This window comes from Panthera onca, chromosome A3, assembly GCF_046562875.1.
Source record: "Panthera onca isolate mPanOnc1 chromosome A3, mPanOnc1 haplotype 2, whole genome shotgun sequence".
NCBI classification, from domain to species: Eukaryota; Metazoa; Chordata; class Mammalia; order Carnivora; family Felidae; genus Panthera; species Panthera onca.
Window position 1 is genome coordinate 37,381,841 of NC_138341.1, and position 26,604 is coordinate 37,408,444.

The window sequence follows — 26,604 nt, forward strand, 5'->3', positions numbered from 1 at the left end:
AAACAAATGACCTGTTTATCTGGGGGACTTAAAACTTTTTGCTTATCTTACTATTATATGTTTTAATGGATTGGAAATTTAAAATTAAGATAAATTTTTAAAATTTCAAACTCCAGTGGGATATAATAAAATTCTTTATCCTTTCAGATTAAAAAAAAATTCCTAATATAGAGATGGGTAGGCAACATTTTAATTGTGTTTGAAGTAGATTATATTCTAGATCAGGAAAATGGCCATCACCAGGCGTTTAAAATTTTCATTTTAAAGCATCTGTCTGTAGCTTAGGAGTAGAAGTAGCCTGTCTGGCAATGATAGCTTCTGTGGTCTGTGAGCTCTGCCCACTCCCCACCCCCAATGCAAGAGTGGGCTTACAATAAGCAATCTTCAAGGGAGTGAATGCTTTCACAGATCGTAGAATTGCTTCGGCTGTCCTTTTGCAGAGTAGCGTCTGTTGGACCAGTGGTAGCCAAACAGCATGTGAGGATCCTGCTCTGATTCACCCACTGGGGACACAGGTGTGAAGCCAGGCTTTGCCTTTGAAAATTGTCCAGTCCAGCGGGGAGGCAGAAAGTACTGAGGGGACATGGGCGTTGCTTCAGAAGAGGCACAGAACTGGTGTACTGCAGGGGAAGCTGGTGGAGGTGGCTGCTCTGGACGAGTGGGCCGTGGGGCTTCCCCCCACAGATGACATAGTGGGCCAGATAAGAGCCAAATAAGAGAGCTGCCACCTGGACTTGTGTGTCCCCCCACAACCCCCGCCTTCCCAGGTATTGCATCTTTTCCCCTGATAGCAGCAGGCAGTTTTAAGGCCCTACTAGTTAGTAACAGAAGCAGTTACTGAGCTCTGCAAGTCTTGTACTTTATTTGGCACTCTGTTTATTATTGTCACCTTGGACAATGACCCAAACTAGATGCTTGAATTCAGTAATTTATCCCAAGTTACAGTAAGGAAGACAAAGTCCTCAGTGAGGTCAGCGACTCAACATGGGGCCAACCTAAGGCCGGTACTGCTTTACTGTCTGCATAAGGTCAGATTTGGCCCAGCTTTTACAACAGCATGTATACAAGTAAAGGTATCTTGGTAAGATTACATGTTAATGACTGGTAATTAGCCAATACATTGTGTGTCTTAGGTACAAATGCAGATTTGTCGGCTTGGTGTGTGTTCTTGGAACCTTCTGGGAAATGAGCTTACGTTTAAAAATATAAGAAAAGACTGATTGGTAATTTAATTCTTTGATGTCTTTATCCCCATCTTCACCAGTTTCTCTTTCTATGATCGGGCCTCATGGATATATTTCTGCGTCAGATTGGCCACTAATGATTGTGAGTATTTCTCATCATTTTTTCCTTTTTTAAAAATGAATTTTATATCCTAATTGGAAAATCTAACAACTTAAAGAGCTCAGTGGTGGTATCCCTTAGTAGCTAATACTTTGGTATACCCTCTGTTTTTGGCTAGAGTGACAGGAAAATAAAAGACTGGATAGTTGAATGAAGAAATGTCCATTTTCAAGTGATCACAAGCCGTAACTGACTAAAATTGCTCTTCTTCCTACAGTTTTACATGGTGATGTGTATCGTTTATATTTTATATGGCGTACTGTGGCTGATGTGGTCTGCCTGTTATTGGAAAGATATATTAAGAATTCAGTTCTGGATTGCAGCTGTTATTTTCCTGGGAATGCTTGAAAAAGCAGTTTTTTATACTGAATATCAAAACATCAGCAGCACTGGGCTATCAAGTAAGCTGTGACTCTCTCCATAAATACTATATGATCTGGGGCGCCTGGGTGGCTCAGTCGGTTGAGCGGCTGACTTCGGCTCAGGTCACGATCTCGCAGTCCGTGAGTTCGAGCCCCGCGTTGGGCTCTGTGCTGACAGCTCAGAGCCTGGAGCCTGTTTCGGATTCTGTGTCTCCCTCTCTCTGACCCTCCCCCGTTCATGCTCTGTCTCTCTCTGTCTCAAAAATAAATAAACATTAAAAAAAAAAAATACTATATGATCCAAGAGGCCCCTAGCATTTGTGAGCAGAGCTGCGGGAGGCCTCCTTTGTACAGTGATTTGGGAACAGTTGCGTTATAGATGAAGACGACAAGAGCCAAGATGAGAACGTGAGAGTAGGACTCTGATCTAGGCTAGTGTCTGTATTGTCCTCATTTTCCATTTCCCTTCTTTCCCTCACTTTCCTCCTGGGGAAAAGAAAACTCCCACTTCAGTGATTGGATTAAATCAATAAAAGTTCCAGAGGGGGGCACTTTAGGTGCTCCTGATCCTTCTAACATATTTCTCTGTCATTTTCCCATACTCTTCCTTCTCCTTTCTCCTCCACAAAAGAAAAGAAGGAAAATCTGACCCCACGCAGTAAAATCAGTAGTTCTGGGATGGATGTGCCTGCAGCCTTCTTGTGTTCTCTCTGTCTCTTCGTTCTCACACAGAACTTCATGTGACCACTGGAGGCCCCTCACGGTTTACACAGGGAAGTGTGTGAATCAGAAAGGGCAGGAAGGCGGGCATCCTCAGATGTGTGCCCCAGGTTTCTAGAAGGTGGAATGCAAAAAGGCCAGAGAGGTAAAGGTACAATCCCATCACCCGGCCTTTGAAAAGGGAGGTAGCTCCAAAGGGATGAAAGCACTCAGGAGTGATCAGTTCTGAGTGATCAGCTAAAATGATCTTTGTGCAGATTTTTATAGGGTGTGATTATGTCGGCTATTTATTTTTATAATACTCCAAAAAAAAAGAAGAGTGAGTTGGAATGTGGATGAAACAGATTTGCCCTAATGTTGATAATTATTGAAGCTGAGTATTGGGCACATGGGAGTTCACTATACTGCTTTTTCTGTGTTGGGGAATGTTTGTAATTTCCCAAAATAAAAGGGTAGGTACAAAAGAAGAAAGAAAAGACAAACATTCAAGGAGGCACATTAGAGGTATTATTATTCTATAAGAGGTTTTAGTGGTGTGTATGTGTGTGTGTGTGTGTGCGCGCGCGCGTGCGTGCACGTGTGTGCTCTAAATAAAATAATGAAGGAGGGGTGAGGCTGCTGCTCCTGGCTGGAGAGTAAAGCATTCTTGAATGTGAAATAAGGCAGTTCAGCTCCTTTGCTCTGAGTGGTGATCCTCTCTTGTCTAGGGAGCGTTGAGGGTGGCTTTAACTTCAGTGGGGAGCCGCAGAAGCTCTTGCCATCCTCACGGACTTCAAGCCCTGTGTCTGAGATGACACGAGAAGGGCTTGGGAGAGAAGCCCCAGGCTGCTGTCAGCGTCTTTGAGGAGTCCTGTGAGAGGGACAGGTGTCAGACGACATGGCTGTTGCTCTTTCTGATTTTCCCAAGTGGGAATTCTGTAACCCAGGCTGTCTTGCTTAGCACTGATCCTGCAGGGACAGGAAACAGTGATTGTTAGGACCCAACACGGGGACCTTAAGAATAGGTCATATCAGATTGACTTCTTTTGTGCTTCTAAGCTTAGCATACCTGGACTTCTTCAAGGTATTTGACAACTTTGATTTCTTGTGGACAAGATGGAGAAATGTGCACTGAGAACTGGCTGTGCAGCCGTATCTAAAGAGCCCGTGCACATAAGCACCCATCAGTCTTGTCAGTGTAGAGCTGTGTCGTCCAGTGTGGTGGCCATAAACCACATCTGGCTGTTTAAGTGAAGTTAGCAGTTTATTTCCTCAGTTGTACTAGCTGCATTTCACATGCTCAGTAGCCACATGTGACCATTGATTACTGTATTGGACAGCATGGATGTAGAACATCTCCATCATCCTGGAAACTTCTGTTGGACAGCACCGGAGCAGTGGTTCTCATCCCTGGCTGCACATGAGTGTCCCTTGAAGAACTTTCAAGCAATACCAGTGCCAGAGATTCTGGTTGAAGTAGGCCTAAGAATTGGTTCTGTTGAGAGGCTTCCCATATGATTCTAGTATGCATCTAGGATTGAGAACCACTGGGTTAGAAGGGGGCTTTGAATGACACCTGTCTCACAGGTTTTAGACCTTGTGGCTGGTTTATCCTAAATGTTATACCTGACATTTATTGCAGGCCTGTGCATATGTAGAGAGCATTCACTAAAATTCTGTGGATGATGTGAGGCTGGTGGAGTTGTTCATACTGGAGGTATAGAGAATAATTTTAGATGGACCCTTGAAGGTGAAGGTGAAGGTGAAGGTACTTGAAGGGGTGCAGACAGATTTGATATCCCAAATGGAAAGGTAAAACCTAATAGGTAAGACCTTGAACTTGGGGTTCAAGTATAAATTGAAAAAATATAAATGGGAAACTTTTCTAAAGGATTTAAAGGTTGAAGCTGATGAATCAGCTTAACATAGACAGTTATAGGCAGTTGTGCCTCCCACTAGCTCCTACAGCGTTAGGTTACAGCAGGAGGGCTAGCAGTCAAGACATTGAGAAGTTCCACCTGCCAGGAAGGTTGTATTCACTTTATTCCAAGAGGGAAATAGTCCAGACTGAGCAGCTCACGAAGGGATTTGAAAACACGCTACCCTTAAACATTTGTTATCCTAAACCTCTTCACATTCTGCATCCACTCTTAGGGAGTTCATCCATTGTTTTCTTCTTAAAGCTCAACTTCCTGGCCAGATGTCTGTCCTGAGCTGCAGACCTAGTAACTGGTCACCTGCCAAACATCTTCTGAATGCCTTGCGTTCATCTCTGTAGGGCATAAAAGAAACTCACCTTTCCCACCCTTGTACTTTTGACTCACTTTAGTCCCAACCTAATGCTCCTGCAGGTATTCCTGTCGGTGGATGGCCCTGCCAGTTGACCTTGGTGCCATCCTTTTTGCCACCCTCTTCCTCTCCCTCTAGTTCCACATCTGTCTACAAGGCATTTGATGAGGTCTCTTGTGATTTCTTGTGGACAAGTTGGAAAATTGTGAGCTGAAAACAAGACTAATTAGGTGGATTCACTACTTGTTTCTGTATATCTTTCTGGTTCTCTCCATCTTCCCTGCCAGCACTGTGCTCTTATCGTCTCTTACCTGGATTTCTGGAATGACTTCCTGAGCATTTTCCTTGCTGGTAGTCTCGTTCCTCTCCAAGCCATTAAGTAGAGCAATCTTGATAAAATCAAGCTGTCAGTTTTATTCCAAAAGTCAGCAAACTTCTTGTGCAAAGGCCATATGGTAAATATTTTTGGCTTTACAGGCCATATGGTCTCTGTTGCTACTACTCAACTCTGCCATTATAGCACAAAAGCAGCCACAGTCAACACGTGAACAAATGGGCGTGGCTTTCTTCCAATGAAGCTTTATTTACAAAGACAGATGTAGGGCCAAATTTGACCTGTGGGCTATAGTTTACTAATTCCTTTTTTACTCCCTTGTTTACAGTCATTGACTTCCCACTGCCCTTCACATAAAATCCAGATTCATAACATGGCCTAACCACCCTGCGTGATTGTCCCTGCCTCTATCACCAGTGTCTTTTTTTTTGATATCCCCCATTACACTCTCTGCTACAGACACACTGGACTTTGATTTCTTGCAAAGTATTTTACTTTTCATCTTTTCTCCTCCATGCCTTTTCATGTGCCATTTATTTTGCTTTTCTCTTATTCCCCCCAAATGTCTAACTTTTACTAGGCCTTCAAATCCTGACTTAGATGTTGCTTCCTCTGAGAAGCTTTTCTGAACCCACTTCCTCTGAGAAGCTTTTCTGAATCCCTCAAGTGTGGATTCAGTTGGCTTCTTCATAGTCCTGGGAGATGCTGTGTTGCCTCTAGCACTCACCACACTGAGTTCTGTGTATTTACTTGTCCTCACCAGAGCAGCAGCTTCATGAGGGCAGGGATCATGGTGTCTCTTTTCCTATTGTAGCCACACAGTAGGAACATAAATAAATAAATGATGAAGGCATCCTGGAGAAAAGAAAATTCCAGAGGACCTTATGATTTTCAAATATTTGCAAGACAGAAAGTTCTTTATAACCTCAAGGGGAAGAACAAGAACAGAGGGAAGCTGGGGGAGATTTTAGATTGATACAAGACTCAGGTTTTCAAACATCAGTTGGATTAGATGACCTTTAAAGCAAATAAGGCTAATTCGTCTGGAGTCAGAATGTACTTAATACACAGTACATCTTTAGAATCTTGGTGGCAGGCCTCTAGATGTACACAGAATGAATTCTTTTCTTTCTTCCCCTCAGCCCAAGGTTTATTGATATTTGCGGAGTTGATATCTGCGGTTAAGAGGACATTGGCTCGCCTCCTTGTGATCATTGTGAGCTTGGGCTACGGCATTGTGAAGTAAGTATTGGCGTGTTGGAAAGATACCGAGCTTCCAGTCTTGTGACTCCTTCCCCTACATTATGAGCTCTGTGAAACTGGACACTTCTTAGTACTGTGATGCAAGCCCCGTGGGGAAATACCAGCGAGGACGTGTTTTCACGGGTCCTCCATGTACTGGCCACTTGACACTGTCCTCAAATAAAGATCTTGAATTTGAAGTCCAGTGTGGCTTTTTATAGTTAGATGAAGAAGTAATCAACTTTAAGGATAATGGAAAATTTTTAACGATTCTTAAAGTTTAAACCATTTTCTATTTCCTAGACACATGGTTCTGCTTTTACGATTGCACTCAAATATTGTAAAAGAGAGAGAGGATTAAGCACCAGGTCAGCAGGATTTCGGACTGAAACCTGGCTGTCCACTGAGGACCCTACTTCTTCCAGGCCCCCTCAGGCTGCCGATCTTTTCTCTCCCATGCCTGTGAGTCACTGCGAACGAACATGGAACAGCTTGTCCTCTTTATCCTTATCGCCTTTTTAAAAACTCTCTAATTCCCAGAAGCTCAAGCTTTTAGCCTGGATCACCTGCTATATCTTCTTACTACAGTCACCTTTTAAGTTCCAGACTTCTCCCTTCATCCCTTAACTCATGGAGTACTTGCTCCCTGACTTTCTCAACACTGCGTGTGTCAGAATTCCCAGTGATTTCAGTTTCTTCGTGGGCGATCCTGTAAGTAACCTGAACTCACCCCCTCACCTGCACTGCTCTTACCTGTCCCCTCACCTCAGTTACTGATTCCCACTGCTATTTTCTAGACTTTATTGTTATGTATAACTGTACCCTCTTTACGACTGCAAATTTAAGCAATCCGCTTTTCCACTGTCACCTTCTCTGTTTCCTGTTTACTTTTCCTAACACATCAGCCCACTTCATTCTTTGACCTTAGTATAGCCTCTGGCCTTTTGATCCTGCTACCTTCCATTGATCCTTCAGGGTGCTGAACATACGCCCATGCCCACAGCCACGCCATGTGCACCTGAAGCCCTCCGCCTTTCTCTTGGCCAGCCTCCCTTGACAAATCCAGCTTTCCATCTGCTTCAGGCTCCTACTGCAGAAGCAGAATCTGCCTGAGAAGAACACCCAACCATACTGCAGGCTCGTGTCGCTTCATGACCCGGAACTTTTAAGTGCGTCCTTAGTGTCCCTGGTAGTTCTTCTAGATCCCCTTGCCAGTCTCTGGCCCCTTTCCCACTGTGCAGAAGACTGTTATGACTGTTCTCTCCCCTCCAGCCTCAGATTCCCTACTCGTATCTGTCTTACCTGATCTTGGTTCTTTTCTCATTGAGGAAATAGAAGCCATCAGAAGGGAATTCCAATGCCTTCCTGCCCCCAAATCTGTACCATTCCTCCCATATCTGAACCATGCGCAGCGTTCTCCTCCTCTTGAAGGAAAGGTACATGGTTTAGTCCTTTCCCTGCTCCTGGGCTCCGGATCCTGTTACCTGTCATCTGCTAAAGAAGCTGTTCCAGCAGCTGCTTCTGTTTGCTCCGGTCTAATCAGTGTTCCTCTGGGTGGGTCACTGCCATCAGCATGCTGTTATTTCTGTCATCTTCAGGAGCAACCCTCACTTGGTCCCAGCCGGCGCTGTCCTCTGCTGCTCCTTCATTCCCTCGCCCCTGTGCAGCATTATTTCTCAGATGCGTGCTCTGTACTTGCCACTCCAACGTCCTCAGTTTCTCCTGATCGCACCCAAGGATCCTTCCATTCCTCCCTTGAGACTGCTCTTGTCAATTACCTTGACCTCTGGTTGCCAAAACCACATGGCCTTGCTCAGCCTTTGTGCAGGGGCCCTGGCTGCTCCTTCCTAGCCTCCCCTGCTGGGCCCTCTTTGTCATCCTGAGCTCCAGCATTGAAGCACCCCAGACCTCTGCTCACGCGACTCCTAACCCTGGGGCGCACTCATCTAGTTTTTTGGCTCTAATGTCAGGACACATCCAGAGTGAACCTACCCCTCCCTTCCACAGCTACCACCCTGGGCCTGACCACCATCTTCTCTCCCTAGATAACTTCAGTACCCTCCTAACTGGTTTCCCAGCATCTGCCCTGGTCTCCTGTTAGTCTTTTCAGACACAGCAGAGGCCAAGATGATCCTTTTAAAGTTTATTTTTATTTATTTGGAGAGAGAGATAGAGAGCAAGCGGGGGAGTGGCAGAGAGAGAGGGAGAGAGAATCCTAAGCCGGCTCCAGGCTGTCAGCGCAGAGCCCGACACAGGCCTTGAACTCATGAACTGTGAGATCGTGACCTGAGTGGAAATCAAGAGTCGGACGCTTAACCGACGGAGCCGCCCACGTGCCCCAAGATGATCCTTTTTATTTTTATTTTATTTTATTTTTTATTTTTTTTAAGATGATCCTTTTTAATGTAACTCCTATCTCATTACTCTTCTGCTCATCTCACTCAAAAAAACCCATTCCCTTTTTGTTTTTTCACATGGCCGACCGCACCTGCCACTCTCCCTTTTGAACACTCTGCTCCATCCTGCAGGCTTTCTTGCTGATTGCTCTTCCTTAAATGCAGCAGACACTTCCTCACAGTGCAGTAAAGGCCTCTGTCCATAAGCATCTTGCCTGCGACCCCAGGCGTGGTTTGCTTCCTCACTGTCTTTTTTCTGCTCACCGTCCTCTCCCAGAGAGGCTGGCACTGTCAGGATTCCCGATGTGCACACCCTCCATCCCTCTGACCCTCACCCCATTTATAGCTCCAGTTGACACAAATGTTAGGATTTATTGTCTCGTCCCCCCACTTGAATGTGACTTCCATAGAGTAGGAGCTTTGCCTGCAGGTGTCCTGCTGTTTTCTTAAGGCCCAGTGTAGTCCCTGGCACACAGTAGGCACTCGACAAATACACACCGAATGTACACACATATGCTTGGGAGCTTGAGATTCTTGTAGTTAGCAAGGTTTTGACCAAGACACCTTTTTTCCATTGGGTATTTATTGAGATTCTTTCTCAAATGCTTTTTGGGGTTTTTTTGGGGTGGGGGGGAGGGGTTGTTTGTTTCTTTGTTTTTGGCCCTGTATAGTAGTCAGAACACAGAATCCTCATGTGGAATCTTGTGCCTCCCTTTTCTAGTTATGCACTTCAGAGCACTCGTACTTCTGGCTGTTGGAGGGTTCCAGTTAGCTGGCTGTAAGGAGTCAGAATTTTGATGAACTAAATTAGATACAGTTTTAAATATAAGCTATGGATATTAGTTTAATTTTCAGTTGGATTTTATCTTAAAGTGACTACATGAAGTATTTTTCCAAAATCAGGGGTTTTTTTCTTCTAATTACTCCAGTAAGAGTGTTTTTGAGCTAAAATGTCTGTGCGATACGATTTGCAAATTTCATGAAGTTTCAGTTCTGTTTTCAAATTACTCATTGCAAAAATCACTGTCTTTGCATTTTCCCAAGTCATCTGTATCTTTAGAGAATCAAAAACGTTATTTTAGTTCTTTTCCATGTAAAGAATGGACACTGAAATGTCTTAGCACTCTTGTTTGGGCCACTGAGTGAAGAAAGGGGGTAGACTTCGATCTCCTCATACTCCTGTTCTTTTTCTACCCAAGTCAGAAAACTAGTGGATTATCCCTAATAAAATGTATCCCAGAACAGTTTTTAATTGATGTTAATGAAAGAATTAAGTTACTGTTTCTGTCAGTGACACAAGTAGGCCCGGACCCTCCTAGGCGTCACCAATCTAACTGTTCCGCTCTCTGGAGTGAGCACCTGCACTCTGTTCCTTGGGGGGCTTGCATTTCAGCAGCAGAATCCTCTGGCACCTGTGTGGCCTCAGCATGTTGCTCCATGGGCATCTGTACAGCTTCAAGTCCTGGAGGAGACCCATTTTTTCCGAGGCTGTTTCTGCCTTGTTCCCTCCTGGGAAATACGCTGTTTCCTAAAACTGAGCAGAGGCAGGGGCAGGGCAGGCTGATTTGATTAGATAATGACTTCTCTCATATTGGAAAATTGGGCCAGTTATTGTATTCGGATGCATTTTACTTACCCATGCTTTTCCTTTTTTTTTTTTTTTTTTTTCTTTTTCCTCTTCTTCATTCCAGGCCTCGTTTAGGAACAGTCATGCACCGGGTGGTTGGACTGGGGATTCTTTACTTTATCTTCGCAGCTATTGAAGGCGTGATGAGAGTTATTGGGGTAAAAACTACATAATTCCACTTCTATCCCTTTTTATTGTTGCTGTGAAATATGATTTAGCTTTATATCTCCTGAGATGAATTTTTAAAGATAGGAAATGTATGAAAAAGGCCCAATTTGAGCTTTTTTTCCCCCTATGGAATATTTCCCTTTTTAAATAACTTCCTGAATGTAGTAAAAGAACTTCTTAAAATATGATCAATTATGAAGGAAAATATCAATTATAAAGGATAATATGATCAATTATGAAGAAAAATATGATCGATTATGAAGGCACCATTTGATGTCATCCCAGAATGACATCTCCAGAATGTTCCATCCCAAAAACATTCGTGGTTATTCTTTATACAGAACATTTGTCTTTGTTATCATGCAGTCTGAACACATTCATTTCTTCCTTAACCCTTGGTTTTAAACATGTGGAAGTGAACAGAATTAACCGTACCCTTCACACATGCTGATATTACATCTCATCATGCTTGAGTCTCATCTGGTTATAACTGTTCTCTGACTCTTGTGGAGTCAGTGTTTGGGGATTCAACAGTCTCCACTCTTGGAAGACCCACAAGAAGGTGGTGTCCAGGGGGAAATGACTCAGGCGATGTGGGCGGCAATGCTTTACTCTCTAAGAAGAGGCAGAACATTTACATCTGGGAAGACCCCTCGATTTCTGGCTCTCGGTTTTCCTTAATAATATGGTTGACGACTGAGTGACTAAGCAGCTTATTATAGTTTACTCGATTCAAAGAACCTAGTAATTTTTACCCAGAATGTCTTTTGGATTGGATGTGTGAATCAGATCACTGGGCACAGAGTGAATGATCTTATGTTGCCACGTAAGTTTGCTTCACATATTTTGATCTGAGCCTTACAGCAGGACATTTGTCCAGTAATGTTAAAAGCCTCATTCTTCTATTATCTTCGAAACATCTGCGTTCTGTATTAGACACACTTGCTCTTTTCATCTCTGACTCTCTGAAAGATACATTTATTTTTACTTTTACATAATAGCGAAGTACTGTGCATTTATATATATAATTTACAGGAGCTAGTCTTTGCTAGAAAGAGAAAAGATAAATATCCCGCATGTAGACATAGTATAAACATTGTTTTTCTTTAAGGTTTTACATAGACAACATCTTAGATACAACTTTTAAATATGATTTTCTGTCAACTTGTGATGAAAGTGTCTAATCTATGGTTTATTTTTACTCTTCCACAGTTCCTTTTCTTTGTTTTGTTTTGTTGTTTTGTTTTTTTTTTTCATGTCCCTTCACAGATAGTAAGAAAGATCAAGAGTCCCATTTCATTAGTAGCCCTGGCTGTAGGTTGGTGTGGAGAGGGGAGAGATTGAAATGGTTTATCTCAGTGGAGCTGGAGACATGATATGTTTTATTTGCCATTGCATAGTACAGTTTTACATTATCTTTGAATAGGTGGATGGCAAACTAACACCTGTTGCTGCCAAAACAAAAATTTCCAAGTGCATAGACACAATTTTGTTAGGAATAAAATTTTTCTGTGGCTTTTGTAAAATGATGAAATGAGCTAAATTGTTTTTCTTTATCACATAATAATTTCTATAATGGAATGAAACTTTTACATTCAGATTTTCCCCCCTGTTTTTATCTTCCAGGGTTCTAACCATTTAGCTGTCATTTTTGGTGACATTATTTTGGCAGTTATTGACTCCATTTTTGTATGGTTCATATCCTTTACTATGTCCTAAAGTAGTTTGTTGTGTCATTAAAATCAAATTACCTTTAGTACTGTTCCGTTATAATAGAAGGAACTATAGTTATGCATTGTTATTTTTAACCTCAATACAGGAATTTAGTTGAAGGTGAAAAAGTAACAATTCCCCAAACAAACAATATCTTTCTTTTTCTATTAGTTCAGCAAACTTAAGTGCTCAATATATGCCCCATACTGAGGAGACAGAAGAAAAAGGTATTGTTCCTGTGTTACTCTGGTAGGGAAGAAAAATACATAACTAGGAACAATAGAGTAATAGTAATTGCCATTGTAAAGAGGTGCTATGCAAATAGAGAAGAGAGAAAGCAATTCTAGCGCAAAACTCAAGAAAGACTTCACAGAGATGGTGACATTAAATTGAGACTGGGAGAACAGATAGAGGCTAACCAGGAAAAGAAGTGGGGAAAACGCATTCTGGGAATATTGAGGGGAATAAATAGTTGGAAGCGTGAAAATACAGGGACCGTGGTAGAATGTCCCAGAGTAGCTTGCCTATAAGGTATACATGTGTGGGAGAATCGTGGAAGGTGGGGCCAGAGGGAAAGGTAGAATGATGTGCTCAAGAGTCTAAAGTTCCTTCTTCAGGCGAGAGGAGACAGGAATCAAAGCCGTGCCGGCAAATACCATGATGAAATCTGTATTAGAAAGAACTTGAAAATAATATTTAAAAGTGACCCGGAAGAGACATCTGGCTGGCTCAGTTGGAAGAATGTGAGACTCTTGATCTTGGGGTGGTGAGTTTGAGCCCCGTGTTGGGTGTAGAGATTACTTAAAAACAAAATCTTTAAAAATTAAAAAAAAAAAAAAAAAAAAAGACCTGAAAAAGGAGGGTCTAGAGTATTGAGACAGGAAGTCTAGTAAAGAGTCGTTTGTACCGGTCCAACAAAAAGATGGTAAGGGTTAGAAACAGGGCAAAGGGAATGGGAAGGAGACTCCAGATAACAGACTGAGTAGGAATGGGTGGGAAAAGAAGGGCGAGAGGTCAGGAGAAGTCTTGCATATCTCATTTGGGTGGCTAGGGCAGTTTTGCCACCCCACGGCCGTGAACCTAGGGAAGGGACCATCTTGGTGAAGTTTGAACTGACTTGGGCCATTCATGTTAAGTAGAGAGTTGGAAAGCCCAGCCTGGGTTTGTCAGAGGAATTGGAACTGGTGATGAAAGTTGGAGGTCATCTTCACATGAGACAAGGTTGTAGCCTGCAGAAGCGACCCAAGAACACGTAGACGAGTGAGAGAGGAGAGGACCAGGAGGGCGCCTAGTGGAGTGGAAACGTGCACGGAACACCAGCATGGAAGGAGGCAGAGGAACCCAGAAATTGTCCTGGGGTGAAGACTGGGCGAGCTTGGGTAAGGTAGGGTGGTCCACAGTGGCCAGTACTACAGAGAGATGAGCTGCCAAGGTGTACCTGGCTTAGGTCATTCCAGAGGTCACAGCGGGACAGCAGGAGAGCAGGTTCAGTGAAGCCGATGGGGCAGAAGCTACACTGTAGCAGCAGGAGAACTTTTTAGTGGCAAGGGGAGCCATCCTGGAGAACCCTCCTCACTGCTTCAGTGACTCCAGTCGAGTCTGGGAAATTCCATTCTCTTTAACTCCGAAGCAGAGCCCTCTACTACACATTCTTGGAAATAGGAGGAATCCTAAAGAAAGCGTGAGCTGGGCAGAGCAGAGGGCAGTGCTATGCGTATCCCAGAATATGATTTGATTTATGTTTCTTCTGCATTTATATCCTCTATGAAGCTCTTTTCTATAGATGGATTTTGTTTTTACCAAGTTTTGTTTTTGTGTTTCCACTGTCTTCAATACTTGTCTTTTTTACCTTTTCATGTTAAATGTTATTTCATTTCCTTGTAATTTCTTTCCATTTTCTCATGTTTGTCTCTCACAGGAAGGCCAGAGGGCTTGAGTTTGCCTGTGTTCCTCCTCTGCAGAGATCCCCCCTTTCTGTAGATGGGCAAACATGCATAGTGCTGCTAACCGCCTTTTCTGAGTCCCCCATGGGTGTTTTCTTCTCAATCCAGTCTGTCTGCCCCTTAAACTCCCTGTTTGCGAATTTTTAGTATGCTTCCAAGTTAAAAACAAAACAAAACAAAACAAAAAAACCTTTGACTGTACTCTCCTTACTCTCTAAAGCAGCGGGTCTCAGCCTCCTTTGGGTGCCGGGATCAGAGAGGCCTTTGAAAATTGAATGAAAGCTGTCGAGCCTCTTGTCACAAGGTTCATACACTCCATGGATGTTTTGCCTGCGTTAGGGCATTTAAAAACCTAAATTATATCCATGGATCCTCTAGTGTCTAAGGGGTGTCTAGTTAAGAAATAATACCTGATTTAAAGAGTTCTCACCGAACTTGCTTAAAAATCTGCTGTACTTCTGTTCAAAGCTACTAGTTTGGAATCCAAGTTTGTTGAAAGAATTTATAGTTAAATTTTATAGTTACCTTTTCAGAGAATGCTATAAATCTTACTGTAGTGTCATTTTTATGTTTTCCACATGAAAACACATTTAACGACATTCAGCTATTAAGAAGGTGAAACACCTTGCTCAGTCCTGCCCAGGAACAGTGCCCTAACTATAAGTACTCTTCCCCAAGGGCTGTGCTTCCTTCTCGGCTACACTGCATCCGCATTGCTTGTTGGGATGCTCACCTGACTTGAGGACAAGGGATGGGCAGTGTAGACATACCTGGCACTGGGATCGGCAGAATTGCAGTGAAGATGAACCTAGCTTTTGGTCTCAGATCTTCTATTCTGTCATTTGTGCATTTAGAAAGTGAGCTTCAGATGTCTGCTGAATTTGAAATTGTCTTGTCTCCAAAATTGGATACGCTTGGAGCCTTTCATTAGTTAAGGAGTATGCTCTTCAATTAATTGAGCTGTGGACGCTGCATTTTAAAAAATCTGTATTATCTTTTTTCCTGGTAATTTACAAGATATGTATTTCAAAGATTTCTTGTTCTTAACCAACCATCCACAAAGTAGTTCACTAGGAAAAACAGTAATGCAATTTGGCAGAAAATTCCAAAGACAAGCAGCTCTAACGACCAAATTCCATCTGGATGTGAATGAGGGTAATTTATCACCTTTATGGACAGCATTGGCTTTGGTCCATTTCCAACACATAATGAGCCAAATTGGAGTGGGGAGATAAGGAAAACAAGGCAAAAGACTTAGTTTGCTTAATGATTAATATTTTTAATAAAGATGTTTGTGATAAAAGTCATGAAGAAATTCAGAAATTAAAATTATCTTGGTTAGTGTTTCATGGTGAGAGAAAGGACACTTAGTATCCATTTCAGCTTGAACCTGAATTTCCTATTTGCTTTTAGATGGCTATTTGGCAGTTTTCTTGACTGAAGTGAAAAATCTGCATTTTCTGTACCGACAGAGAATAGATTTCATTTAAAAATTTTTTTTTAATGTTTATTCATTTTTGAGAGAGCACAAGTGGAGGTGGGACAGAGAGAGGAGGAGACACAGAATCTGAAGCAGGCCCCAGTCTCTGAGCTGTCAGCACAGAGCCTGAAGTGGGGCTTGAACTCATGAACTGTGATATTGTGACCTGAGCCGAAGTCCCACTGTTAACCCACTAAGCCACCCCAGCGTCCCAGGAGAGCAGATTTCCTAAATGATTACAAATGGCAGGCAAAAGAAGCAGATCTACATACATCACAGAATTGAGTGCTTGCATAATGACCCCGTTTCCTGTGCTTTGATGAACTTAACATAGCTATCCCCTAAGAATCTGATTCTAAAGTAAAATAGCTTGAAAAATTGAAAGCCATAGCTTTTCTCTTGAAGCCCTCTTCCTGTTTTTTTATGCTTGTTTTAATTTTGTGCTGTTTTGCTGCAGGCAAATGACTCTGATCTTGTGCTTCTGGCCAGCCTCCCTCTCTCTCTCCTTGACTCTGGCTTGTGCTGGTGGATATCCTTTTCCTACCGCAGAGCACGTCCGCCTTCCCGTTGCTTCTAACTCCACGATAACCGGGCCTGTTTGCTTTCGTAACCACTTTCCTTTACTGGGAGAAATGATTTAAGCTTTGCCGAAATTTAACAGTGTCTTGGTAAGTGGGGGTTTAGGCAGTTTTGAATTTGCTTTCGATCTTTTTATTCCTGGGCTTCGAAGAAGTACTTTAGAATTATTAAATGAGACCAGCTTGCTCACATAGAAAATTCATTTTATTCAGGAATTTTTAAAAAAGCATTTGTCTTGATAATGTTTAATGAATACAGCATATTTGCATTTTTGTAAATTCTAACAATAGCCTTCATTCGTTGAATTGTGTTATTTTAGAAATGGATCTTCTTGCGACTACTCCTTGGTCATTTAGGAAGATTGAGTTGCAGTTTTGAGTACTACACTGAAGTTTCTGATTAATGAAGAATTGGGAATTTAAAATAGGCAAAAATACAAAACGTGCCACTTCCATTCTTGGGCTTCACTCTGTAATTTTCAGCATACGGTTCATAAAACAAAGCTTGCTGGTGTGCTCCAGAGGAAGCACCTTCCTCTTACGAAGAGAGCTGCCGCGGAGCTCAGTGGAGAAGCCTCTTTTTACTTCTTCCAAATTGTCAGTATTGAGCTTCACCTGATCCCTGGACTCCTGGAAGACGGCCACGGTTAACAAAACCCCCACCCTTTCGTGTTCGGGAAAAGCCTTACTACAAAACACCTCCTTTCTCCATAGGACTCACCTGAGACTCCCGGATGCCCCCTTGTCACCCATGACCAGGCCAGGCACAGACCTCCTGACCAGTCTGGGCAGAACGCCAGCCTGGATCAGACGAAGCGGTCTCCCTCCCCAGGGCCCTGAGCTTTCGTCCACTGCAGCCCTCCTTGGTGACCTCTTCTGAGAATCTGCACACCTCAGGGAAAGTCTTTCCCCGATCAGCTGACCAGTCGCGCCACCCACTTCCCCACACCGGCTTTCCAGTCTTGTTTACCTCTCCCCACAAAGGCAAAGCCCTGTCCAGCCTGACCTGTGGGACTCTTGCAGATCTTAGACTTGGAACATTCTCCCCATTGCAGTGAGCCTCCTCTGCTTGTCTCAGTAATCTTTTGAATGAAGTCTCCCCAGACTTAAGTCCAGATTTGTTTTATTTGACATTTAAATTTTTTAATTTATAAGTGGAATTGATAGATGACCTAATATGGTCATTCAGAGGATAAAACAAGAGGAGACTAGAAAGAACAAAATAAGAAAGAAACAGAGACAAAAGCACAAGCCAAAGGGCATGTCATAATGTGATCTGTAAGAGTATCTGGCCTAAGGGGGACTCCTTTCCTGTATATACTGGTCTTTCCTGTTCTGGGAGCTTGGCCTTGAAGGAGAACATCACAGGACTTCTTGCTTATTGTCTTCCTCAAAGTTTGTTTAGTTCAGACAATGGTAAATTGTAAAGCAAAATCCGTGATAAAATCAGTATCATGATCATACAGTATTGGCTAAAGTAATATTTTCTGTGTTTTTATTAGCTTTAAATTATAGGAACTATATTTAGCAGTACTAATTTTAGAAATGTAGTAGAGGATTATTATTTTGGTTTTTATCTTAACTGCTTGTTACTGTTTAAAATGGTTTTCCTTAACTTTTTTTCACATATTTATAAGTTTGGCCCAAACTATGAAGACTCTAAGGCTAAGAAAGAACACGGTGAAATTTTCTTTATACAGGCACTTTACAAATACTCTGATCTTTGCCGTACTGGGTAAGCTATTTGATTTTTCTTGTTAACAATAAATTATTTCAGTATTGCGTGTTCCTTCAAAGGTGACTTTTTTTTTGGTGTGTTTCAGCTTCTGTAGTATTTATGGTGTGGACAACTAAGACATTTAGAATTGCAAAATGTCAATCCGTAAGTATAATCTTCCTATGTAAACAGTTTTCATTTTTAATTATACTATTTTGGGTAATTTTGAGTACTTTAGTTTGTGTTTGTAAATAAAGGTAACTTTAGTGGAGATTGTCAGTTTAGTTTTTTTTTTTTCTTTTTTAATTTTTTTTAATTTACATCCAAATTAGTTAGCATAGAGTGCAACAATGATTTCAGGAGTACATTCCTTAGTGCCCCTTCCCCATTTAGCCCATCCCCCCTCCCACACTCCCTCCAGTAACCCTCTGTTTGTTCTCCATATTTATGAGTCTCTTCTGTTTTATCCCCCTCGCTGTTTTTATATTATTTTTGTTTCCCTTCCCTTATGTTCATCTGTTTTGTCTCTTAAAGTCCTCATATGAGTGAAGTCATATGATTTTTGTCTTTCTCTGACTGACTAATTTCACTTAGTATAATACCCTCCGGTTCCATCCACGTAGTTGCAAATGGCAAGATTTCATTCTTTTTGATTGCCGAGTAATACTCCATTATATATATATATATATATATATATATATATATATATATATATATATATACCACATCTTCTTTATCCATTCATCCATCAATGGACATTTGGGCTGTTTCCATACTTTGGCTATTGTTGATAGTGCTGCTATAAACATGGGGGTGCAACGTGTCCCTTCGAAACAGCACACCTGTATCCCTTGAATAAATACCTACTAGTGCAATTGCTGGGTCATAGGGTAGTGCTATTTTTAGTTTTTTGAGGAACCTGCATACTGTTTTCCAGAGTGGCTGCACCAGTTTGCATTCCCATTTTGTCAATTTAGTTTTAATTATTTTACTAGAATTATGTGAACTTTTGCTTCCTTTAAATGAATCTGGAAAAGTTCCTCCTAAATCCACTTTTCCAGTTAAGCTCTTTTCTCAACTTCCCTTCATATATACTGTATATATTTTTAAATGTTTATTTATTTTGAGAGCGAGAGATTGTGCAAGCATGAGCAGGGGAGGAGCAGACAAAGGGGGACAGAGAAAATCGTAAGCAGGCTCTGCACTGTCAGCACAGCCTGACCCGGAGCTCAATCCCACAAACCGTGAGATCATGACCTAAGCCAAAATCAAGACTCAGACACTTAACACACTGAGCCACTCAGCCACCCCCCCTTTATATATGTTGAAAAATAATTATCTTCCTTGTAATTTCAGGTAGCAGGAAATCTTTTTTGTCTTGCATACCATGAAATTGGGTTATTTTGTATCTAAATGGGACTGTAAACCTTGAGTCTGACAGGTTTCTAGGATGGTATTATGAATATTCAGGAGGTACTTTGGGTGGGTTCTGTAGGCAGAAGATACATTTCTTAGACTTAAAAAATTTTAAAGGCCCTCTTGGGAGCTTCTTGATCTAGAGCTAGTCTCGATGTTCTAAACAAACAATTATAAACAACCCTCTGAATATCCTGGACTTCTGCCTCAGGGATAATTTAGTGAGAGAAGAAACTGAACTTTCTGGAATTTCTTTTTTCTCCTCCTCTTACCTTAGTGTTTTCACTTGAGAGTTCTAAGTTTATCTTTGGGATTTTTGTTTTTGTTTTCTAAATCTTTCTGTTGACCCTAAGATTTTATGGAAAGGAGTATTTATGATGTTAAACAGCCATTTAGAAATGTTTCAAACAATATGTAATAAAATCTCCTGTCTTACTAAAAGGAAAATAACCTACTGGGAAAAATCCTACATTGAGATCTTTGCATCAGAAATTCTAATGTCATCAACATCAAAAGTACCCATTGTCGGGGCGCCCGGGTGGCTCAGTCGGTTAAGGGTCCGACTTCAGCTCGGGTCATGATCTCGCGGTCCGTGAGTTCGAGCCCCGCGTCGGGCTCTGTGCTGACAGCTCGGAGCCTGGAGCTTGTTTCGGATTCTGTGTCTCCCTCTCTCTCTGACCCTCCCCCGTTCATGCTCTGTCTCTCTCTGTTTCAAAAATAAATAAATGTTAAAAGAAAATTAAAAAAAAAAAAAAGTACCCATTGTCAACTTGCTTCTAACTCTCCTGTTAACCTGCCTCATGACTGTTCTCATCTAGAAAATAGATGAAATGACCTCTGAAACCCCTTTAAATTCAAATTCAAGATATAGCATTTCTTATTTTTATTTTCTTAAAAAAAATACGTGCTTATTTGGAAGATTCACTGCTCGGAAAGACTTCATTAGTGTTTGCCATTGTACGCCATTCGGGAAAAACCTATGTTGTTTATCAGAAGATTGACATTTCGTGTTTGAATTGTCCTTGTTACAGGATTGGATGGAACGTTGGGTTGATGATGCATTCTGGAGCTTCCTTTTTTCGCTTATCCTTATTGTGATAATGTTTTTGTGGAGACCATCAGCAAACAACCAGAGGTACCTAACGTAGGAAAATTCAAGTTTGGCAAGCATTTGTTGATAACTGCTACTGTGTTCAAATAGAAACACATTTATATAGACACTGGAGAGGTAGTCCTTGCTTTTAAAGGAGAATACAGTCAAGTAGGGAGACAGACGTAATGCAAGAAAGTGAAATAAGAGATGTGTAAACTAGAAGTCCAGGGGTAAGACTGAAGATGGATGAGGAAAACTCCATGAAAAGGCAGCACTTATGTTACGCCTTAAGGAAAGGAGCAGAACAGTGAAAGACTGAGCCGGGAAAGAATGTACATTTTCTGAGGTAGTGGAGACAAACATGGTGTACTTTGGAGGTCACTGAGGCATGCGTTTTGGTGAATACTACTTACACTGGAAGGGAATAAAGCTGGAAAGGAAGGATGGGACCAAAATCATAAGGAGCTTAAATGGTAAGTTCGGGTTGCACCGTTGACTGCGTGTGATGGGAAGCCCCCCCTTCCCTTGCCCCCTCCTCTTCCCCAGGGAAAGTACTATGAGGTTTTTTGTATGCCCTTCCAGGGAAAAATGAAAAACTATATTACCCATGTGTGTGTTTCTTCCTCTGTTTTTAAAAGCGTACGATAATAATTATACATAGGTACTTATATACATGTATTCACTGTTCTGCACCTTCTTGTCTGAGATCTGTCTTTCCATATCAACCTGTATAGGTCTACCACATTTTTTTTTTTAAGTAGGCTCCATGCCCAGTGTGGGGCTTGAACTCACGACCCTGGATTGAAAGTCACATGCTCTACTGACTGAGCCAGCGAGGCACCCCAAGATCTACCACATTATTTTTAATGACTCTGTGGCATTTCATAATATGAATGTAGCATAATTTATGGAAGCAGTCCCTAGTTTTTAGGCTCTTTGTTTCTAGGATTATTGTTATTATCACCAATGCTTTCTGAATGCTGTTGGACCTAGTTAATGTGGCTCAGTCAGTATGCTTTGTTTTCACCAGTCAGATTAGCAGTTTATCTTTTGTTAGGGGAGGAATTAACACGTAGTGGGCAAGGAGGGTAACCTGACATGGAAAAAAATGTACAGAAAATTCCCTTCCCCGAACATTGTATGTTGCAGAACTGCTTTCCAGCAAGATCTTATCCAGTTATGCTTTTGTCAGCAGGGTTTGGGTGTTCCAGTTTCACTGTTTGATTGGTAGTAATCTTTCCTAATTTGAGAGTAAAATAATTAAATTTTTGTTATGTGAATTTATGAGAAATTGTAAAAATGTAGATATCTCTGTATGCAATGACACTGTTAGCTATAAACTGAAAACTGAACAGATTTAAATGCACTGATAACACTATTCCTTCTTGGTTTTGGTGTAGATATGCCTTCATGCCATTAATAGATGATTCTGATGATGAAATTGAAGAATTCATGGTAACATCTGAGAATTTAAGTGAGTGATATGTTTTCTTATTAAATGACCATTGTATTGTACCTTTACCTGTGAGGCAAAATCACATACACTGTTTTCTATTAAAATAATTTTCAAACTATATCTGCAAAAACTTCTATTATGGTAGATAACCACAAAAGAAAAGTCAGTAATGAAAATGAATTTTTCTTTTTTTTTTTTTTTTTTAATTTTTTTAATGTTTATTTATTTTTAAGAGACAGAGCATGAGCAGGGTAGGGGCAAAGAGAGAGGGAGACACAGAATCTGAAGCAGGCTCCAGGCTCTGAGCTGTTGGCACAGAGCCCAATTCGGGGCTCAAACCCACGAACCACAAGGTAATGACCTGAGCCGAAGTCAGACGCTTAACCGACTAAGCCACCAAGGCACCCCAGTAGTGAAATTTTCAAGATTGTTAGTGCAGTGTGAGCTTTTGTTACTTGTTTGCTCTTAAGGCCTTAAGTATTAAAGTAAGTAAACTTTTTCACACTAGTAATTTAGTTTATATTGTGCTTAGCTCCTAATAATCTTCTTAATGATAATTGCTAAATTTCCTTCAATCATCTCTTCTTGCTCTTGAGAAATATACAGATCTGTTAATTCCTGGTCATGCCCAAAGCATTTCTAGTTATAGTTTTAGTGCTACTTTCATCTTTCAATTAATTTCTCCATAGCATTTTATCATTTTATTAATTTTACCATAATACTTTAATCATTTGTTGAGGCAACATCAACACATAATTCAGTTGCTGAGAATAAGTATAGAGATGTAACGTTCACGAATTATAACTCTCAATATTATGAAGCAGTCAGTTCTACAAATTGATCAATAGAATCTGTACAATCCCAATCATAATTCTAACTGACCTAAAAAAAAAAGAAAATACAAATGGTTAAAATGATTTTATAATGTATATGGAAAAAGCATAGGACCTAGAAGAGTCAAAACATTCTTGTAGTTAAACATGGACAAATCTGGAAAACATTATGCTAAGTGAAAGAAGCCAGTCATAAACATCACAAATTTTATGATTCCATTTGTATGAAAAATCTACAAGGGGCTCCTGGGTGGCTCAGTCGGTTAAGCGTCTGACTTCGGCTCAGGTCATGATCTCACAGCTTGTGAGTTCGAGCCCCGTGTCGGGCTCTGTGCTGACAGCTCATAGCCTGGAGCCTGCTTTGGATTCTGCGTCTCCCTCTCTCTCTGCCCCTAACCCACTTGCACTCTTTCTCTCTCTCAAAAATAAACAAACATTAAAAAAAAATTATGGGTGGGTGATGAGTATTGAGGAGAGCACCTTTTGGGATGAGCACTGGGTGTTGTATGGAAACCAGTTTGACAATAAACTTCATGTATTGAAATAAATAAATAAATAAATAAATAAATAAATAAATAAATAAATAAATAAATTTTAAAAATAAATTAAAAAAAAAGAAATCTGATGTTCAAATCCCAGGTTCTTTGATTTTGAATTTTTTTCTCTCCCTCTCTCTGTCAAAATAAATAAATAAACTTTAAATTAAAAAAAAATTTATATGAAAAATCCACAAAAGGCAAGTCCACAGAGACAGAAAATATATTGGTGATTGCCAGGGGTTGGTGGAAGGCATCAGTAGGGAGCGACTACTGATAGGTATGGGGTTTCTTTTTAGGGGGATGAAAATTTGAAATTAGTGGTGATGGTTGTACAGTTCCGTGGCTATACTGGAATTCACTGAGTTCTACGCTTCAAAGCGGTGCATTTTATAGTGTGGGAATTATATCTCAATAAAATAAAATTAATGGGCTTACGCTAATTTCAAGACATAAAAACTCCATGGGGTGCCTGAGTGGCTTAGTCGGGTAAGCCTCCAACTCTTGATCTCACCTCAGGTCATAATCTCACGGTTCCTGAGTTCGAGCCCCACATTGGGCTCCCTGCTGTCAGTGCAGAGCCCACTTTGGATCCTCTGTCCCCCTCTCTCTGCCCCTCCCCTACTCACACACACATGCGCGCATTCTCTCTCTCTCTCTCTCCAAATAAATAAGTAAACATTAAAAAAAAAAATTAGTTCTTAAAAAGTTAAAACCATACCTGCCGTCCAACCCAGCCATTCCACACCAAGGTATTTACCCAGAAGAGATGATAGAAATGAAAGCAGATGTTCACAAAAAGACACTAATGTACATTATTATTTTCAGCAACTTTATTTTTTTTAAGTTTATTTATTTATTTGGAGAGAGAGTGTGTGAGCAGGGCAGGGGCAGAGAGAGAGAGAGAGAAAGAGAGAGAGAGAGGGAGGGAGAATCCCAAGCAGGCTCCACACTGTCAGTGCAGAGCCCAATGTCGGGCTCAAACTCACAAACCGTTAGATCATGACTTGAGCCAAAACCAAGAATCAGACATTTTACTGAGCCACCCAAGCACCCCAGCGGCTTTATTCTTAATAGTTTAAAACTGGATGTAACCTAAAGTCTGTCAACAGATGAACAAAGTATTTGTGGTATACCCACACAGCCAACTACTGTTCAGTAATCAAAAGTAACCAACACTCTACAACATAAATAAATTTCAAAACCTTTATGTTGAGTGAAAGTAATCAAATCCAAAAGATGATAGACTCCATGGATTATGGTTCTATGTATGAAGTTCTAGAACAGGCAGTACTAAGCTATGGTGATTATGTCAGTCAGAACAATGGTTGCTTCTGGTGGGAGTAGGATTGACCAGAAAGGGATTTAAAGAACCTTCTGTGATGATGGAAATGTTAAGTGTCTCGATTTAGACTATACACTTAAAATTTGTGTATTATATAGGGGTACCTGGGTGGCTCAGTTGGTTAAGTGTCCGACTTCAGCTCGGGTCATGATCTCGTGGTCCATGGGTTCAAGCCCCGCGTTGGGCTCTGTGCTGACAGCTCAGAGGCTGGAGCCTGCTTTGGATTCTGTGTCTCCCTCTCTCTCTCTGCCCTTTCCCTGCTCACACCCTCAAAAATAAATAAACATTAAATTTGTGTATTATATATATTGAACTTAAGTTTTAAAAATCAGTGTTTGCCCCTTTAAAAGAATAGATCTCAAATGTTAGGATTTTAAATGCCCCATGGAAATATTTTTTGATCAAGGAACCTTATTTTCACTCATTATATCAACTTAATATATCATATATGTCATATCAATTGTCCATGTTTATGGAGAAGCACTATTTGCAAATTATTATAATAGCAATATTACAATATTGTAATTATACAATATTACAAAGTGAATACTTATGGGACATAGATTAAGTGTCAGGCACCTTATATATGCTAACTTGTTTCATGCTCGTGAGAACCCTATGAAGTAGCTATCAGTATTATCCCATTGTGTTGCTGGGGACACTGAGTTGCAGAAAAGCGATTGCTTTGCCCAGGGTTGTCCAGGGAGAGCCAGAATCCTGGGTGAGGCAGTCTGCTTCCAGGACTCATACTTTCAACCTCTGCTGTGCTGAAACTGCTCACAGAAAGGAGAGCCTTGGTCCAATAGGAAAGGAGAAAACCCTTCTCTTTCCTATTTTATACCATAGGCACATTCCAAAATGTATGTGTCAGTGAGGAAAAGGCATAGACAAAGATGTGATTTATTCCTAAATATGATACTGCAAATCATAGATTTTTAAATCCATAAACTTTAAAATATATTGAAACTAAGGAAATACGTGTATATGTTTGTATGTTTGCTTCTTTGTTTAAACTCCTCTAAAATGGGAATTCAAACTAGCATCTTAAAAACCTGGTTGTTATTGCAAACATTTGTGAAATCTATTGATTTTTGCCATCTCTCCTACATTTCCAAGTGGTATGTTAAAGCCAGCCCCCTGCCCGAAGCTTCCACTGTTACCTCTCCTTTAAGGAACGCCTGGGTGGCTCAGTTGGTTAAGCGTCCAACTTTGGCTCGGGTCATAATCTCATGGCTTGTGAGTTCGAGCCCCATGTTGGGCTCTGTGCTGACTGCTTGGAGCCTAGAGCCTGCTATGGATTCTGTGTCTCCCTCTCTCTCTGCCCCTTCCTGCTTACACTCTGTCTCTGTCTCTGTCTCTCTCTCTCTCAAAAATAAACATTAAAAAAATAAGAATAAATATATATAGTAAATATATAATTAATATTTATAAATCTATATAGATATATATGTGTAGATATAAATCTTTGTTGAGTTATTAAACATGAAGGAAAATAATATTTTATAATTTTAGATATTTATCTCTATAATGTTTCTCGTAGCTGAAGGAATAAAATTAAGAGTCTCAAAAACGGTTTCCAATGGAACAGCTAAACCTGCTACTTCTGATAATTTTGTGAGTATAGTATATATTTAATAGAGTCTGTGTCACATTCATTGACCGTCAGGAAAACATTTTCTACCTTAGTATGAAAGCTTTTTGTATGAAAATCAGTTTTACCAATTAGTGATAGTAGTTAAGTCTGATGATTGTAACTACTGTAGATCTTTGCTTCTCAAGTGCTGTTCTTGGACCAGAAGCATGAGCGTCACCTGGGAACTTGCTAGAAATGTAGTCTCAGGCCCACCTCAGACCCACTGAATCTGAATCTACTTTTTAACAGGATCCCATAGATGACTCATATGTACATTAAAGATCGAGAAGCTTTGTTATAGTAGAAGCTTGTTAATTTTTCAGCATTTTTAAGTGGTTTTTGAAGCCATCTCAGATAACATTTGGTATCTATTAGGAAAGGATTTTATGTGTTGCCTGTG

At 40.9% G+C, this 26,604-nt stretch overlaps 1 protein-coding gene across 3 annotated transcripts in view; it reads left to right on the forward strand.

Annotated features, from left to right (window-relative positions):
• Positions 1–26,604, forward strand: part of TMEM87B (transmembrane protein 87B) — a 50,440-nt gene that overhangs the window by 15,222 nt on the left and 8,614 nt on the right. The window contains exons 7-16 of one of the 3 annotated variants that reach the window (XM_081795230.1): positions 1,265–1,326; positions 1,562–1,745; positions 6,171–6,270; positions 10,358–10,451; positions 16,055–16,126; positions 17,802–17,910; positions 17,999–18,057; positions 20,340–20,443; positions 21,802–21,875; positions 26,112–26,185. In XM_081795230.1, the coding sequence (XP_081651356.1) occupies positions 1,265–1,326; positions 1,562–1,745; positions 6,171–6,270; positions 10,358–10,451; positions 16,055–16,126; positions 17,802–17,910; positions 17,999–18,057; positions 20,340–20,443; positions 21,802–21,875; positions 26,112–26,185 (932 nt within the window). Of the gene's footprint in view, positions 1–1,264; positions 1,327–1,561; positions 1,746–6,170; positions 6,271–10,357; positions 10,452–12,087; positions 12,159–16,054; positions 16,127–17,800; positions 17,911–17,998; positions 18,058–20,339; positions 20,444–21,801; positions 21,876–26,111; positions 26,186–26,604 lie in introns of all 3 variants that reach the window. The other 2 variants (XM_081795229.1, XM_081795231.1) reach the window with 2 other exon arrangements.